Source organism: Melanotaenia boesemani, chromosome 4, assembly GCF_017639745.1.
Source record: "Melanotaenia boesemani isolate fMelBoe1 chromosome 4, fMelBoe1.pri, whole genome shotgun sequence".
In the NCBI taxonomy this organism is placed as follows: domain Eukaryota; kingdom Metazoa; phylum Chordata; class Actinopteri; order Atheriniformes; family Melanotaeniidae; genus Melanotaenia; species Melanotaenia boesemani.
In genome coordinates this window covers 28853771-28868704 of record NC_055685.1, presented here as the reverse complement: position 1 = coordinate 28868704, position 14934 = coordinate 28853771, and the positions used below count along the sequence as shown (strand labels likewise).

At 40.3% G+C, this 14934-nt stretch overlaps 1 protein-coding gene and 1 long non-coding RNA gene across 2 annotated transcripts in view; one reads left to right on the top strand and one right to left on the bottom strand.

Moving 5' to 3' along the window:
* Positions 1-3622, top strand: part of LOC121637831 (complement C3-like) — a 34526-nt gene extending 30904 nt beyond the window's left edge. Inside the window, exons 40-43 of the mRNA XM_041982136.1 lie at positions 1305-1397; positions 1477-1560; positions 2508-2649; positions 3245-3622. Coding sequence (XP_041838070.1) covers positions 1305-1397; positions 1477-1560; positions 2508-2649; positions 3245-3389 — 464 coding nt within the window. The 3' untranslated portion in view covers positions 3390-3622. The remainder of the gene's footprint in view (positions 1-1304; positions 1398-1476; positions 1561-2507; positions 2650-3244) is intronic.
* On the bottom strand, positions 1624-2501 carry LOC121637908. The gene is made up of 2 exons (XR_006009960.1): positions 2160-2501; positions 1624-2002 (listed from the first exon to the last, which is right to left on the bottom strand). It is a non-coding gene; the product is annotated as an uncharacterized LOC121637908 (long non-coding RNA).
* Positions 3623-14934: the final 11312 nt, after the last annotated feature.

Here is a 14934-nt window from a genome sequence, read left to right as displayed (position 1 = left end):
AACTTTACATCTGAGCAGACAAGAATTACATGTGGAGTTTCCCGGGGTTCCATCCTGGGGCCTCTTCAGGCTCTTGGTAAATGTAATGAGGAGATTAATGACTGGATGTGTCTAAACTTTCTTCAGTTTAACAAAAACAAAACTGAGGTGATTGTATTTGGAGCCAAAGAGAAACAATTTAAGGTCACCACAGAGCTTCAGTCTATACACCTAAAAACCACCAGCCAGGCCAGAAATCTGGGTGTAGGGAATCACAAAATCAGCCTACTATCACCTAAAGAATATATCAAGGGTAGAAGATCTGATCTCGCAGCAGGACCTGGAAAAACTGGTCCATGCTTTCATCTTTAGTTGGCCTGATTATTGTAACACTGTTTTTACAGGTTCTGCCTAAAAAAATCAATTAGACACCTGCAGCTTATTCAGAACTGTGCTGCTCAAGTCCTCAATAAGACAGTGTACCAAGACAGTGGACCACATCAGTCCAGCTCTGAGGTCTTTACACTGGCTCCCTGTTCGTCAGAGAATAGATTTTAAAGTTCTGCTGCTGGTCTATAAAGCTCTGAATGGTTTAGGACCAAAATACATCAGTGACCTCTTGACCCAATATGAACCTACCAGAACCCTCAGGTCATCTGGATCCAGTTTCTTATCAGTTCCCACAGTCAGAACCAGACATGGAGAAGCTGCATTCAGCTTCTATGCTCCACATGTCTGGAACAAACTCCCAGAGAGCCTCAGATCAGCTGAAACACTCAGTTTATTTAAATCCAAGTTAAAGACCCACCTGTTCTGTGCTGCATTTCACTAGTTTTTATTTAGATGTCAAAATCTGCATCTGGTTCTTTTAAGCTGGAATCTTTAAACTGGATCATGTTTTAATATTGTCTTTCCCTAAACTGGACCTTTATTTCTTGCATTTATTCTTTTTCTTTCTGTTTTTATTTAATTAATTTAATTTCTTTTAATCTTTGTTTTTATTTATTTATTATTCTTTTTTGTATTGTTTTCTGCACCCTGCTGTAATGTGTCGTGTAAAGCACTTTGAATTGTGCATGAAATGTGCTATACAAATAGATTTACCTTGTCTTGCCTTAAATCCTTTAATGGCCTCTTCTGCACTGGGAAAAGTTTTTACTAAGGCATATATGGTATACAAATACTTCCTAGTTGGAAGTTAAGCTTTGAAATGTTTAGTGTAGTGCATCCTTCCCAAGACAGACCCTGTATTAGCAAACAATCACATTTCCTCAGTCATCTGAGCCATAAGCTGTGCATTTATTCTCTGTCCATTCTCTCTCCAGAGAACTGCAGCAAGCAAAAAAAGGAGAATATCGACAATGATCAACGCACTAATAAAGCTTGTGAATCCTCAAGTACAAGCAAAATAGACTTTGGTAAGAGCGTGTTGGAATTTGTGAATAGGTTTGAGAAAAAGTGATGTATTAAGTTAATTCTCAACTTCTTTTATTTCAGTTTACAAAGTGAAGGTGGAAGATTTTAGTGATGGTTTGAACACTGACATTTACAGAATGCGGGTATTGCACGGTATTAAAGTAGGTGGGTATAATTGCTTCTTTTCGTTGATTTTCCAGTTTAGTTAAGCTTGAAAAACTTTCTTTTAATATTAATGTTAGTTAAGTTAAAAGAAAATAGTGTTGGTTCTTAAGGATATTTAGCAATTATCTCAACTGAGATGTTTAAAATAAAATTTTGCTGAGACAGGAATTTTAAAATAGCATACAAATAATGTGGCAACCAGTAGCCACCAGTTAATATGGGGCACTGGACTGCTGCTGCCATCAAGAAGTCTGCCTCTAAAATTAATCAATTAGATAATGCAAAACAATTAAATACACAACTTATACTGCGTGCCTGCTTTTGTCTGGTTGGTAGTCTGCTAGTACTGGTTGAAAATTAGTTGCATTCTGTGAATTATTTCATGTATCATCAAGTTTCATGGGTGAGCGTTGACGGCTAAATGAGTACAACAATCTGCGCCCTGCCTAATCAGCATTGTTTTAGCTTATTTATCTGATGGCATCAATTTCACAAATGTCAATCAAAACCACATCCCTGGTGTCCAAATGCACAAGTGTGAATGTCATGGTGCTAAGTGGATGATGAGCGACAAACAAATAGGAGCCAACAAACCCGACAAGGAAATGTCAGCTTTGAGGGAAATAAATAAATAAATAAAATAAAAAATGATAATTTCTTTATGAAAAATCCCTTCACACTGTGTTTACTTGGGAAGAAAAAAAACAAAAATGAATAAAAATAATGAAGAATAAGCCAGTTCCACCACCACACACAAATTATTTGTTACCAGCTGCCACTGGTGACAACGTTGCCGACTGTGTTGCAGTGCAGACTTGTTTATTGGAAGGTTTATGCACAACTTTATGGACAGAACATGCATGTAACAGTAATGCTTATTCATGTATCCTCTAACCATTAACTTTGCTAATGTATCCTCTTCTTCAAATGATCTCTTATGATCATAGGAAGTAAAGATCAAGCTCCACTAGGTCAACTTCGCACATTCCTCAGTTATCAGCACTGCAGAGAGGCTTTAGATCTGAGAGTGGGCAAAGACTTCCTGATCATGGGATCATCATCTGATATTCACAAAGATGAAAATAATGCGTAAGTTTGTTGTGTGCTGTAAGACTGATTCAGATTCAGATCCTTTATTGTCATTGTACAAGAATACATCTAGATTTAACACACTTCAAAATTAAGGTAAAACAGCAATAAATGATCAAAAGACACAAAGACACAGGCAGAACATCATTAGCTAGTTTGACGGACAACACAGTTCAGAGCGGTACGCATGGGAATGGATGGACGTTGGAGCAGATAAAGTTAACTGTGAGAAACTTCCTGTTTAGTGGTGAATGTTTTGCTACACGCTTCAGCAATAAACACCACACAGCTGTTCTAGTTACAGCAGAGTCCCATCTCTGCTTCACCACAGCTGGGAATAGAAAAGGAAAAGGGAGCTAACCCTGAAGCTAGCTGCAGCTTCACCCAGGAGTAATCTGTTTAGAGTGCAACAGAAGCAGAAAATTTTGACAGTTGTTTCTGTTTCACCCATAGTGGAAACAACAGACCAGAGTAGCACAGTTACTAAACCCTCACAGAAATGTAGTGCTTCATGGAGCAAACAGACCAAACGGAAAGAGAGGAAAATGCCATCCCTAATAAAAACTCAACAGATTTTATACTTTTCTTTGCACAGATACCAGTATGTGCTTGGTGAGAATAGCTGGATCGAGTACTGGCCCACCCGTATTGAGTGTCAAATGTACCAACACCGACCTACTTGTGTGGGCATGGAGGAGCTACAGGACCAAATTGAGACCTTTGGATGTCAAATGAAATGAAACTGAACAAAACCAAATCATGGTTTTATTGAATTTTTCTCCTGTTTTTCCCTTTATTCTATTATGAGCATTGATTTCAAGCTGATAAATAATACTTATAACAATCTGCTTAAGTGACAGCATTTACATTTGCTTGAGAAAGTTGTCAGACTACTGAAAGGAAACTGTCTCCTCAGTTTGGCCAAAATTGCTGAAAAAGTAATTATTTGAATAAAGTCATGCATTTAAAAATGTGTGTTTTGCTTTTCTGCAATTTATGTTTGTATTTTTAATTACTTTTTTAAATCCAGTCGTGACTATATTCCTAAACTAACTTAACTATGTGTATATGTAAGATCTGATGCTGAACAGGTAGACACAGTCGCAGGTTGTAGTTTCTAGAAGGTTTAATTATTAAGAATCGCTGGAGCTCCTTAACCGTACGAGGTGTCGGCCATGACGTCACCGCCTTGACCTTATCCAGGTCCATCCTCACCCCCTCCGGACCGATGACGTATCCCAGGAAGGAGACGGTGGGGGAGTGGAACACGCACTTCTCCGCTTTAACATACAGCCGGTGTGCCAGAAGCCGTTCCAGGACCTGTCGGACATGCTGGATATGTTGAGACCTAGATTTAGAGTATATGAGAATATCGTCAATGTATGCCACAACAAACTTTCCTAACATGTCCCGCAACACATCATTAATGAGGCTCTGGAACACTGAGGGGGCGTTAGCCAGGCCATAGGGCATCACGCAGTATTCAAAGTGGCCTGAGTGTGTACTGAAGGCAGTTTTCCATTCATCACCCTCCTTAATGCGCACCAGGTTGTAGGCGCTGCGCAGGTCCAGTTTGGTGTAGATGGTGGAACCACGTAATTGGTCTAGAGCACTGGGAACCAGGGGGAGAGGATACTGGTACTTGATTGTGATGTCATTAAGACCCCTGTAATCGATACACGGTCGAAGACCCCCATCCTTCTTTTCCACGAAGAAGAACCCAGCCGAAGCCGGGGAAGAAGAAGGACGGATGAATTTCTGCCGCAGCGCCTCCTCCACATATGTTTCCATGGCCTTCTGTTCAGACAGTGTGAGTGGATAAATGCGACTCCGTGGGGGCGAGGTCCCCGGCAGAAGATCGATTTTGCAGTCACTGGGCCGGTGTGGTGGCACACAGGTGGCGCGGAGCTTGCTGAACACCTCCTGCAGGTCCTGATATTCCTTGGGGACAGGTGAGTCGGTGGTCGCCGAAGGGCTCTCAATGGAGGTGGAAGCACAGCCCAAAACCACTGAGCTATCCATTGGTGCTGTGGGAAAACTCACGGTTTTGGACTTCCAGTGAAATGTGGGCGTGTTTCTATTAAGCCAGGGAAGACTCAAGACGAGGAGATGACGGGACTGTGGGAGAACGAATAAGGTGATATCTTCCTGATGGGACCCCACTCGGAGCTTGAGGGGGCCTACGAAATGGGTAATGGTGCCTCCACTGATGGGTCTTCCATCAATAGCCTGGGTGGCGACTGGAGTGGGGAGACGATAGAGTGGAAGATGGAGCCGGTTAACCAGGATAGGAGAGATAAGATCACCTGCCGCCCCGGAGTCTATTAAGGCTGAAACAGGACAGTTTGAATCACCAGTATATACACACACTGGGATGGAGAATTGATCCAAACAGTAAGAGGGCGGAGCCGCACTCACCCGGGAATCAACCGACCACCGACCACTCTTCTCGCGTCGTGCCCGGGGCGCGTGAGGGCAGTCTGGCAGAAGATGATCCTCCTCACCACAGTACATGCATAAGCCCTTTTCCTTACGGCGTCGTCGTTCTGACGCTGACAACCTGGCACGCTCCACCTGCATAGGTTCCTCCGCTGAATCATCCTTACACGTGGGCCGCCTGTGGGCGTGGTGTCTTTCGCGGTGCAGGTTGTCCAAGCGGATGGCCAAGGAGATGAGAGCGTCCAAGGTGAGGGCGTCATCCCGACAGGCTAACTCTGTTTGGATGTTAGAGCAGAGCCCCTGCCGGAAGACGGTAATCAGCACCGATTTGTTCCACCCACTTGCTGCCGCCGTGGTGCGGAAGTCAAGAGCATAATCTGCCACGGATCGGGAGCACTGCTGGAGTCGAAGAAGGCGTTCTCCTCCCTCTCTGCCCTCAGGAGGATGGTCGAAGATGGAACGAAACAGTCGTAAGAAGCCTGGGTAGGATGTCAGACTGCTCCTGCCGTTGTTCCAGGCGGCGGTGGCCCACTCCCGTGCTCGACCACCCAGAAGAGAGATGACGGTGGCGATTCGCTCGCTGTCCTGCAGCCCGGGATGGTAGGTGAAGTACAGATCGCACTGAAGGAGGAAGCCAGCGCAACCTGAAGAGTCGCCATGGAAGACCTCCGGGAGTCTCACCGGGGAGGCAGCAGGTCGCGGTGCGGAAGGGGCAACAGCCATCAGCGTCGGAGTTGGAGCGGGATTTCCCTCAGCCGTTGGTGGCGGATGATGTTGGATCTGCAGATGTCAGAGAAGATCGGCCATCACGGCTTCCTGTCTTCCCAGTCTCTGTTCCAACGCGTTGACTGCTGCAGTAAACCGAGTGAGATCGGTGGTTTGCTCAGGGACCGGGGCTGAAGCAGAGAAGGTCCCTCGAACGAAGAACTACCTGCTGTGTCCATGGTAGGTCTTGTCTTCTGTAAGATCTGACGCTGAACAGGTAGACACAGTCGCAGGTTGTAGTTTCTAGAAGGTTTAATTATGTCGGTCAGTAGAGAGAATGCATGAGCATAGACAAGACTAGACAAGGAGTGGAAGTGGACTGAAGGTATATATAGGGATGTTGACAAGTGTTGGTTGTTAGGCTGATCAGGGAGCGCAGGTGATAGCCATGATGGCGGAGTCCGGTGGGTATGGGATTTGTAGTTCTTTCCAGGGCTCAGTATTCTGGAGATGATGAACGGGCTGGTGGAGGAGGCGCAGGCCTGACAGTATATATATATATATATATATATATATATAAATATATATATGTATATATCTATATACATATATATATATATATATATATATATATATATATATAGATATAGCTATAGATAAATATAAATATAAATATATATATATATCAGTGCATTTTCAGCCATCTAAGCAAATAAACCATACTACCTCTCTCAGATGATGCTTGTATGGCAAGCTGTTTTAACATTTAATAGCCAGACTGGATATGTATTGCAGATATCTGTTATTCAGTTCTTCTTCCTATTTAAAAATAACATTTCAGATATCCATAATTTCATTTTTATCAGGACAAATGAGGTCACTTTCCTCATTCATGTGTATGGGGCTTGTCATTACAGATAGTCATAATTAAATTGCAGATATCCACAACTCACATTGCAGATATCTACATCTGAATTATGGATATCCCTAATTCCAATTAAAGATATCTACAATATAATTATGACTAGTCATAATTCCAAATCAAGATATCTCCAAATGCCCTTAATTCAACATATCTGCATTTGTTTTTCCAAGACATCTTAAAATGAGTTTTACCTAGCCAGAATAACATGGAACCGGAACAAAATCAATACCAAAACATCCTCGTCACAGAACTGCCATTCCTCCTACTATCAATAAAAAAATCAGACATCTGTAACCTCATCACCAAACAGCTCTGACAGCCTGGTGAAAAAAATCACTTAATCATCACTAGCTCCACGTAAGTACACCCCACTATGGCAGAATCCCATCTTCATGTTATAAAACAAACCTATTCACTTCTCCACCTGGGAAGAGAAAGGAATTACACACCTGTGCCACTTATTTTCAGACAACCAATATATTTCACACTCTAGTACAAAAATATGGGGTTAAGAGAAATCTAATTCTTCAATATCAACAACTTAAATTAAAAACAAAAGAAGAGATCCCTCTGAAAAATAATGCATTAATATAATCTCCATTAACTGAAACAATTATTCAAATCAATGATTATAAAAAACTAATCTCTAAATTATATCTACACATCTCTAGCTTAAACCATAAAATAACATTTCCAACAACCAAATGGAGGGTGACTTGAATCTTTCTCCCAACCCGCGATCTTCGGGAACACATCTGTAAAAACATCTTCTCTGTGACCACGAACACCAATATTCAGCTTATATAATGTAAAGTCATTTGCAGAACTCACATCATTCAAAGCAAAATGTTATCTGCACACAATGAACTTCAGGTAGCACAGATAACTATCTCCATGCCATGTGGCTTTGGCAACCAGTTTACTCACTGTGGATCATACCTACTGAGACACTCTCCACCATCCTGGGCTGCAGAGTCCCAACATTAGCTTCACTTTGTCTCCTTGGAGATCTGCCTAGAATACTCATAAAATACATACAAATGTAAAAGCTCATTTGTTTCAGCCCACTGCCTCGTGGTCATAGAGAATATGTTTTCCAAATTTTGTTCCCAAAGATCTGAGTTGGGAGAAAGATCCAAGTCACCTTGTATTTGATTGTTGGGAGTGTTATTACTTATTTCTCTAACTGTTGCAAAGACAGTAGTCCTCTGTTATGGTCCCAGGCTTGTCAGCCTGAAGCCATTATGCAAATACTAATGTGCCACTGCTTCGAGATGACTGGCAGGGGGATCCGCCCTCCTCCGCCAGAATTAGTCGCCGGCTGTCCAGGACCCTTCTAGCTGGCCACTCCTTGCCTTTAAATGCTGTGGACTATCGTCATTCGAGGCAGCTGTGTACTATTAGGACACAGTTTGCCACTAGGGACTGATTTCCGTGTAAGATTGTTTGTGTGCTACCCAGTGTGGGCATTAGTTGGCTGTCTAACAAAAGAGCTGTGAGCTTTAAGCCTGGTACACACATAACGATTTTTGGGCTGTTTTTGTCCCCATTTGCCTCCTTCTGATCTCGGACGGCAAACATCCGATCATCGTGAGATTTCCCTGTCCAATCATCATTTGGTCTGTGGTATGTTACAAGCCGATTTGTCCCGATAATCCACTCTGAAACGGGTCGTATCCGACAATCGGGAGTATTGAACACGTTCAATATTTCAGAGCCGATTTCTGAGGAACGCAGACGACTGCATTCAGACTCCGTGAATGGTGACGTGGAACGGAATGTAGCCAATCAAAGAGCGAGCTGGCTGGGGAACAAGGAAGTGAATAAAGTCTGTGTTCACACTGTCTCCCTTCTCTTATTTTTTTCAGTTCTGTATTTGTCTGTTAACAATAGGCTCTTTCCGACTGTAGGAACCTTTTGCAGTTCCTATAACCTTTTCAGTAACCAGGCCGATTTTTCGCGCATTCCGACATATAGGAACTAGGGACCAAAGCCCTCAGTTCCTATAACCATTTTAGCTCCTGCTCCGAGGCAGGGTCTAAACGGGGTTCTATGGGAACCCTCATGACGTAGGTGTTTCGTGACTGGTAGCTACGCCCCATGCCAGATTTCCGCATTTTGTGTCCCTGCCACATTTCAAAAACACGGTTGCACATACGGACAAAAACAACAGAGCAAGCGATAAATGGACAGACGAGGAGGTCGAAGCTCTTCTGACCGTCTACGCAAAGCGAAATATAAAAATATTCCTGGCGATCAGCTCTCAGTCAGAGAACGCGGGATAACGCGAAGCAGCGCACGTAGAAAACTCACACAAGACTACAAATAAATTAAGGACCACGACAACCGGAGTGGGAGGAACCGAAAAACCAGTAAATTCGACAGCTTGTACCACCGACATGTCTGCTCGGGCAACGCCGCAGCAAATGACTCCTGCGTGCGGCAGGAAAAGCCAGTGTGATATGCAGAGCATACACACACATGTAAATAGTTATTTTTGCTCTGCTGTATTCACTATAAAAAAATAAATGACTTTGTAAAGAGTCTGAAATATTCTGTTTGTGTCTGTTAGATGTGCTTTGGCCACATCTATAAAATATTAGCTAATAAAAATATTGAGTAGTTATTAACTTATCACAGCTATGAAATATTAAATGATCCATCTTTGGTTGCTACTTTTTAAGTCTTATCCCTGGGTGTAAATTACATTAGTTTATCAACTTTATAAAATGCTCCATATCACAGAACGAAGTTTATCATGTTTAACCAAGATCTGGCATCAAATACTTGTGGACACAAATTACACACCTGTAAACATTTCACCACCCCTTTTTATATTTTTACCTTCATCTACGCTAAATCTGTGTGACTATGTCCTCATAATTCTAAACCATAACTCAGTCACAACCAACCCTTCAGTGACGGATTACTCCTTCACCTTTCTACTGATGATTCCATAAAACACACAAAGCTTAATAGCAGATGATGAGATCTTTATTTTGCACATAACACACACAAAAAAAAAAAAAATGAAATGATGCATTTTCTATGGAACATTTTCTCTTTAAATGTGTACATCATGTATACATGTATGTTCTGTCGAACTTCCAGAACATGATGCTTATTATGAAGAGGTGTGTTGTGATTAGCTGGAAGGCAGGAGGTAAAACATCCAGGCTGTTCTCCATCTCCTTCAGCATCTGCAGCAGGTGGTTGTGTCCATCCTCTCCAGTGCAGCTTCAGGCGGCCACAGATGTATTGAAATGTCTCATGTGAGCGAGACAAACGCACACACTAGGGCAATCCGGGAACCACGCACACAGGGGAGACAGACAGAACCCTAACACTTGTCACTAGTTTTATGCTAAAATGTTAAATATTATGGATGCTATTGCTCCTATAAAGGTGAAGGTTGTCTCTGGGAGAAAAAAAGTGTTCATGGAGAAATTCCACACTCGTAAAAAATGTAAAAAGAGAATGTCGGAAAGCCGAGCGCAGATGGGAAAAAAACTAATCTACAGGTTCATTATGACATGTATAAAGAGAAACTTCACTTTTATAATTTACAACTGAGGAATGCAAGGAAGTCCTATTTCTCTGACATTATTGCAATGAGTTTGCCAAATTCTTCACCGACAAAATCCAGAATATCAGACAAGGTCTGAGGTCTTTACACTGGATGCCAGTTCATCAGAGAACAGACTTTACATTTCTGCTGCTGGTCTATAAAGCTCTGAATGGTTTAGGACAAAAATACATCAGCAACCTCTTAACCCATTATGAACCTACCAGAACCCTCTGAAACAAACTCCCAGAAAGCCTCAGATCAGCTGAAACACTCAGTTTATTTAAATCCAAGCTAAAGACTCACCTGTTATCTGCTGCATTTCTATAGTTTTTATTTTTAAAAAAAAAGTCCTAATCTGCTTCCGTTTCATTTAAGCTGGAATTTTTAAACTTGATCATCTTTTAATACTCTTTCCCCACACTGGAACTTTATTTATTGCATTTATTGTTTTTATTGTAGCTTTTACTTTCTGTATTTATTTAATTAATTTGATCTCTTTTAATCTTTGTTTTCTGTAAAGCACTTTAATTTGTTTTGTACATGACATGTGCTATACAAATAAATTTGCCTTTGCCTCCTGTACACTTTGATTGCTTCACATATATATATATATATATATTCGTCATGCTTTAATTCCTTCTTTAGGTTTGTTTTCTTCACATACATATGCTCTGTTACAAGTTCACTACAAGGGTAAGATGATCTTTATCTGGTCCTTCCTCAGCACTTTGGACTTGAACTATGTGAGGTTGCTTTGATGCCAATCCAGGTGTGTCCGCCCAAGGTCTTGAGGAAGGAGGTTTCGTTTCAAAAGAAGTGTATAACCTTTTGTTTTAACATTAGTTACATGTTTTTGACAGCCTTAATAAATATATAATATATAAGAACACAGAGAAAGTAAAAGATGTTTTGTGGTGGAATTTTATAACAAATGTAGTGAGTAAGTGTCATTAAACATTAAAAATGAATAGAAATATTAATTTTAATAATTACTCAAAATTATAAAATATTAATGAAAAACCGCTGGGAGCACCACCCCACTAGAGCTTTGATACCAACATAATGGCAGTGTGGACACCATTAGAGTACTAAATTAATTAAATGAATATATTTATTAATTCAAGCTAATCAAATCAGTCAATCAGTCTCAGGATGCTAATAACCTGAATTCTTGTTTCGAAGGGACCCATAACATTGATTCAAAGGAGAAATTCACAATAATCAGACCAGTTTAGGATAAATATGAAATATTATTACTGGTCTAATCATACATAAATGTCAAAGGAAAATATTTACAAAGTATTTAAATGGGAAAATTAATCCAACATTGTGAAATGTTCATATGATGTTCAACCCAAAATATTATTTCAAGACATGTAATGTGTCAAAATGAATACAATGTGTGTGCAAAAAATTAAACAAAAGTTAATTAAACATGAGTGTTAATTAAACTAATGTTTAAGAAAACTGAAAAAGGATCTCTGGATCCTAGAAAGAAAGGAAAAATAGTCTCATCTGTTTAAAGCTCTGAGTTTAACTAAGAAGTAAAATTACTTCCTAAGAACAAATCTGGACGACACACCAACCATTCCATTCCAACCAAGCAGAAAATTGATCCGGGCAGGACTCTCTCCGGCTCTGTTTGGATCGAGCCGACTTACGACCGTTGTGGTGACTCTCCCAGGCACATTAGGAAGTTGATACGGGTGGTTTGGATCCCGGTGGACTCCCAAGAGAACCAGAAAATATGTCACATGGTGGTTCGAAGTTAGGATCAGGAAGTTCTGCTGATGCGGTCTTGTCCCGCGGTTCAGCAGGGTCAGTGGTGTCTCAGATGGCAGAATAGTGAATAGCTTGCAGTTGTACGGCAAACTCACAAAATAGTCCATCTTTGGAGCAGTCCAAAAAAAAAAAAAAAAAAAAACTCTGTAAACTGGTTCTGAAGCGTGGCCAGCCTGATTTAACCAGTTCAAAAGTAGGATCACAGAAAGGGTAAACATAAACTAAAATTAGAAGCATCAACTGGAAAAGGCATAAAATAAACAGAGTTAATCAGTCCAAAATGAAAGAAAATAGATCAAGCATACTGGATGCAGGCCCAAACTTAATCTGATGATAATTTTACAATAAAGGAAAACTTAATTCTTCATGCCTCATCTCTCTCTCTGGTGTTTCCGAAGATGTGTCCCAAGAAAATCATGTCTCTAGGAACTCTTAAGAAATCTAAGTCACTCTGGAAAAGGAGCCATGTCTGAAGAAGAATCCAGATACAACACCAGGGGGAGGTGAAGCCCGACTAAAACTCTTTGTTCTGAGTTTCAAAAGGATTAGTGTGATGACACTCCTTACGGAAGGATTTGTGGGACCATTCCGACCAATGAGCAATCCGTAGATTTGGCAGTCAGATCAGAAAGCAAACATGGGCTGTCTCAGTGTTAAACTCTCTGATCGTTTTGTAAAAAGTATCAAATTAAACATTTTGTGAATATATCTGTATGTCCAAGTTATTAAAGTCTTAAATGAAACATTATTGACACATTGTAAAAGACAATAATCACACAAGTGAAATACTAAGAAGGTTATACCTTAAAAAGATGAACACGTTAATGAAGTTTCAGGTCAAATTATTCAAGATGTTGAGTAAATCTTGTACAAAATGATGATGATTGTATGCATGGTATGCACTATCAAAAATAAATACACATGTATATTTAGATGATTATTTTAAAATAATTAAAACAGAATCTTTTACTCTTTTGTTCAAAGTCTTTGTCTTTTTCTGTGATGGGACCAGAGAGACCTTAAATTATTGTATTGCCCTTTAGAATGTTAAAGATAAACATTTCTTGGTTGATGTCCAGATGTCTTTCGTGGAGGTTAGACCTGTAGAAAGGGGTTTTAAGCTTATCAGCGTGAAGAAAAACACACGTTTAGTTACGAGCCTAAATCTGGCATCCATAAAGTGTTAGTTCATGACAGATTTGTAGATGCACTGAAGATTAATTTCAGAAACTTTCCAGGTCTTGAATATCCAAAGTGACCACCCTCCCCAGTCAGGTTGAACCAAGTCATAAAAATCCCTGCATGATGTCTTAAGTCAGAACCCCCACTTCTTGGAGGGAAAGGGGAATTGTCCTGTCTGTAAGGAGAAAAGTCCATCAAATGTTTAATTTCTTCATAATATCAAACAAAGTTCCAATCTTTCCTTTGAAGATGCTTGCAGAAGAGTTTGCAGCTCAAAGTCTGACAAAGATTTGTTACTTGAGCAAGGAGAAAGAGCAGCACAACCCAAAATACAAGCTGTCATTCCGACCTCTCTGATGAGTATTGATACAGGTCTTCACATTCATAACGGCCTTTCCTTAACCCCTGTCTGGTTTATGTATTAACATATTAAACAAGTTTTATGACTTGTGGCCTTCAGTAGTTTCCATCATAGACTGTATATAAAAGATGATGTCATCCGTAGGTTTCTGAAGAGCTGAATTGAAGCTCATTGGGCAGTTCCCACTGTCGCCATCTTGGCAGCATCACACAGGTTGTGATTCCCAGATAATCCAAAAATGGGCAAAGAGGTGGAGAGGGAGACTGTGAAGGTGGGGGTGGATGATTGACACCCACAGAACTCTGAGCTGCCAGTAGCTAAGAGCTAACCAAGTTACCAGTAGCTAACCAGAGGGAGGTGGGCTAAAGCTAAAGAGAGCTGTCAGCTGGCTAAAAACTGCGGTTGTGCTGCACTTCCCTGTCGTGCTGCGGATATTGGATACCTGTCAACCAAAAAGACACGCCCCTAATTATGCCAAATTTCAAGATTAAATAACATCCAAACAGATGAGTTAGAAAAAAAAAAATCACCCCCCTCACAGTTTTCATGAAGGTGAACTTGACCTATTAATCCTAAAATGTTTTTGTTTTTTTTTTGTTTTTTTTAAATACCAGGCTTTAAATGTGTTTTATTTCTGCTGTGAAGTTGGTCTTTTTAACATGGGAGTCTTTGGGGACTGACTCTGTTTTGGAGCCAGCCAAATTATTATTATTATTTTTCTTATTCCTGGAACATCTGGTACATGAACTTTAAATAGGGGATCAATAACCTAATATTCAAGGTTTTTTGTTCAAATTCATTTCTGGTAAAAGCTATTTAATTTCTGGATTGCTTTCAACAAAGTAAAGGGCAACAAACTATGGTGTTTTACCACATCACTGTATAAATATTTTCTTCAACATTTCCTCAGCATTCAATCTACACACATTTTTCTGTAAGTTAAGAGATCTTATAATGAACAAAATAATATTTATAGTGTAAGTTGGTTATTAAAAAAGAGTTCTGAGGATTACAGATGTGGATGCTACAGTTGTGAGTTTAGTTGGTTAGATCCTCACAAAGACTTGAACATAGATGTCTTCACATCTTGAATCTCAACAAAGAAGTTTTTTTTTATTGTTCCTGCTCGCAGCACGCTGAGGGCAGACATTACTTTCCTGTATCCATTTAGACTACTTATTATTATTAAAGTCAGTTTTTTATTTTCCCATCACACAGTAAGGATGTAACCTGGTTTAACGAATCAGCTTCATTGCTGTTATTGATCACATGCAACTGTCAGCACACACACACTCACACTTTTTTTTTTTTTACCCCCAACAT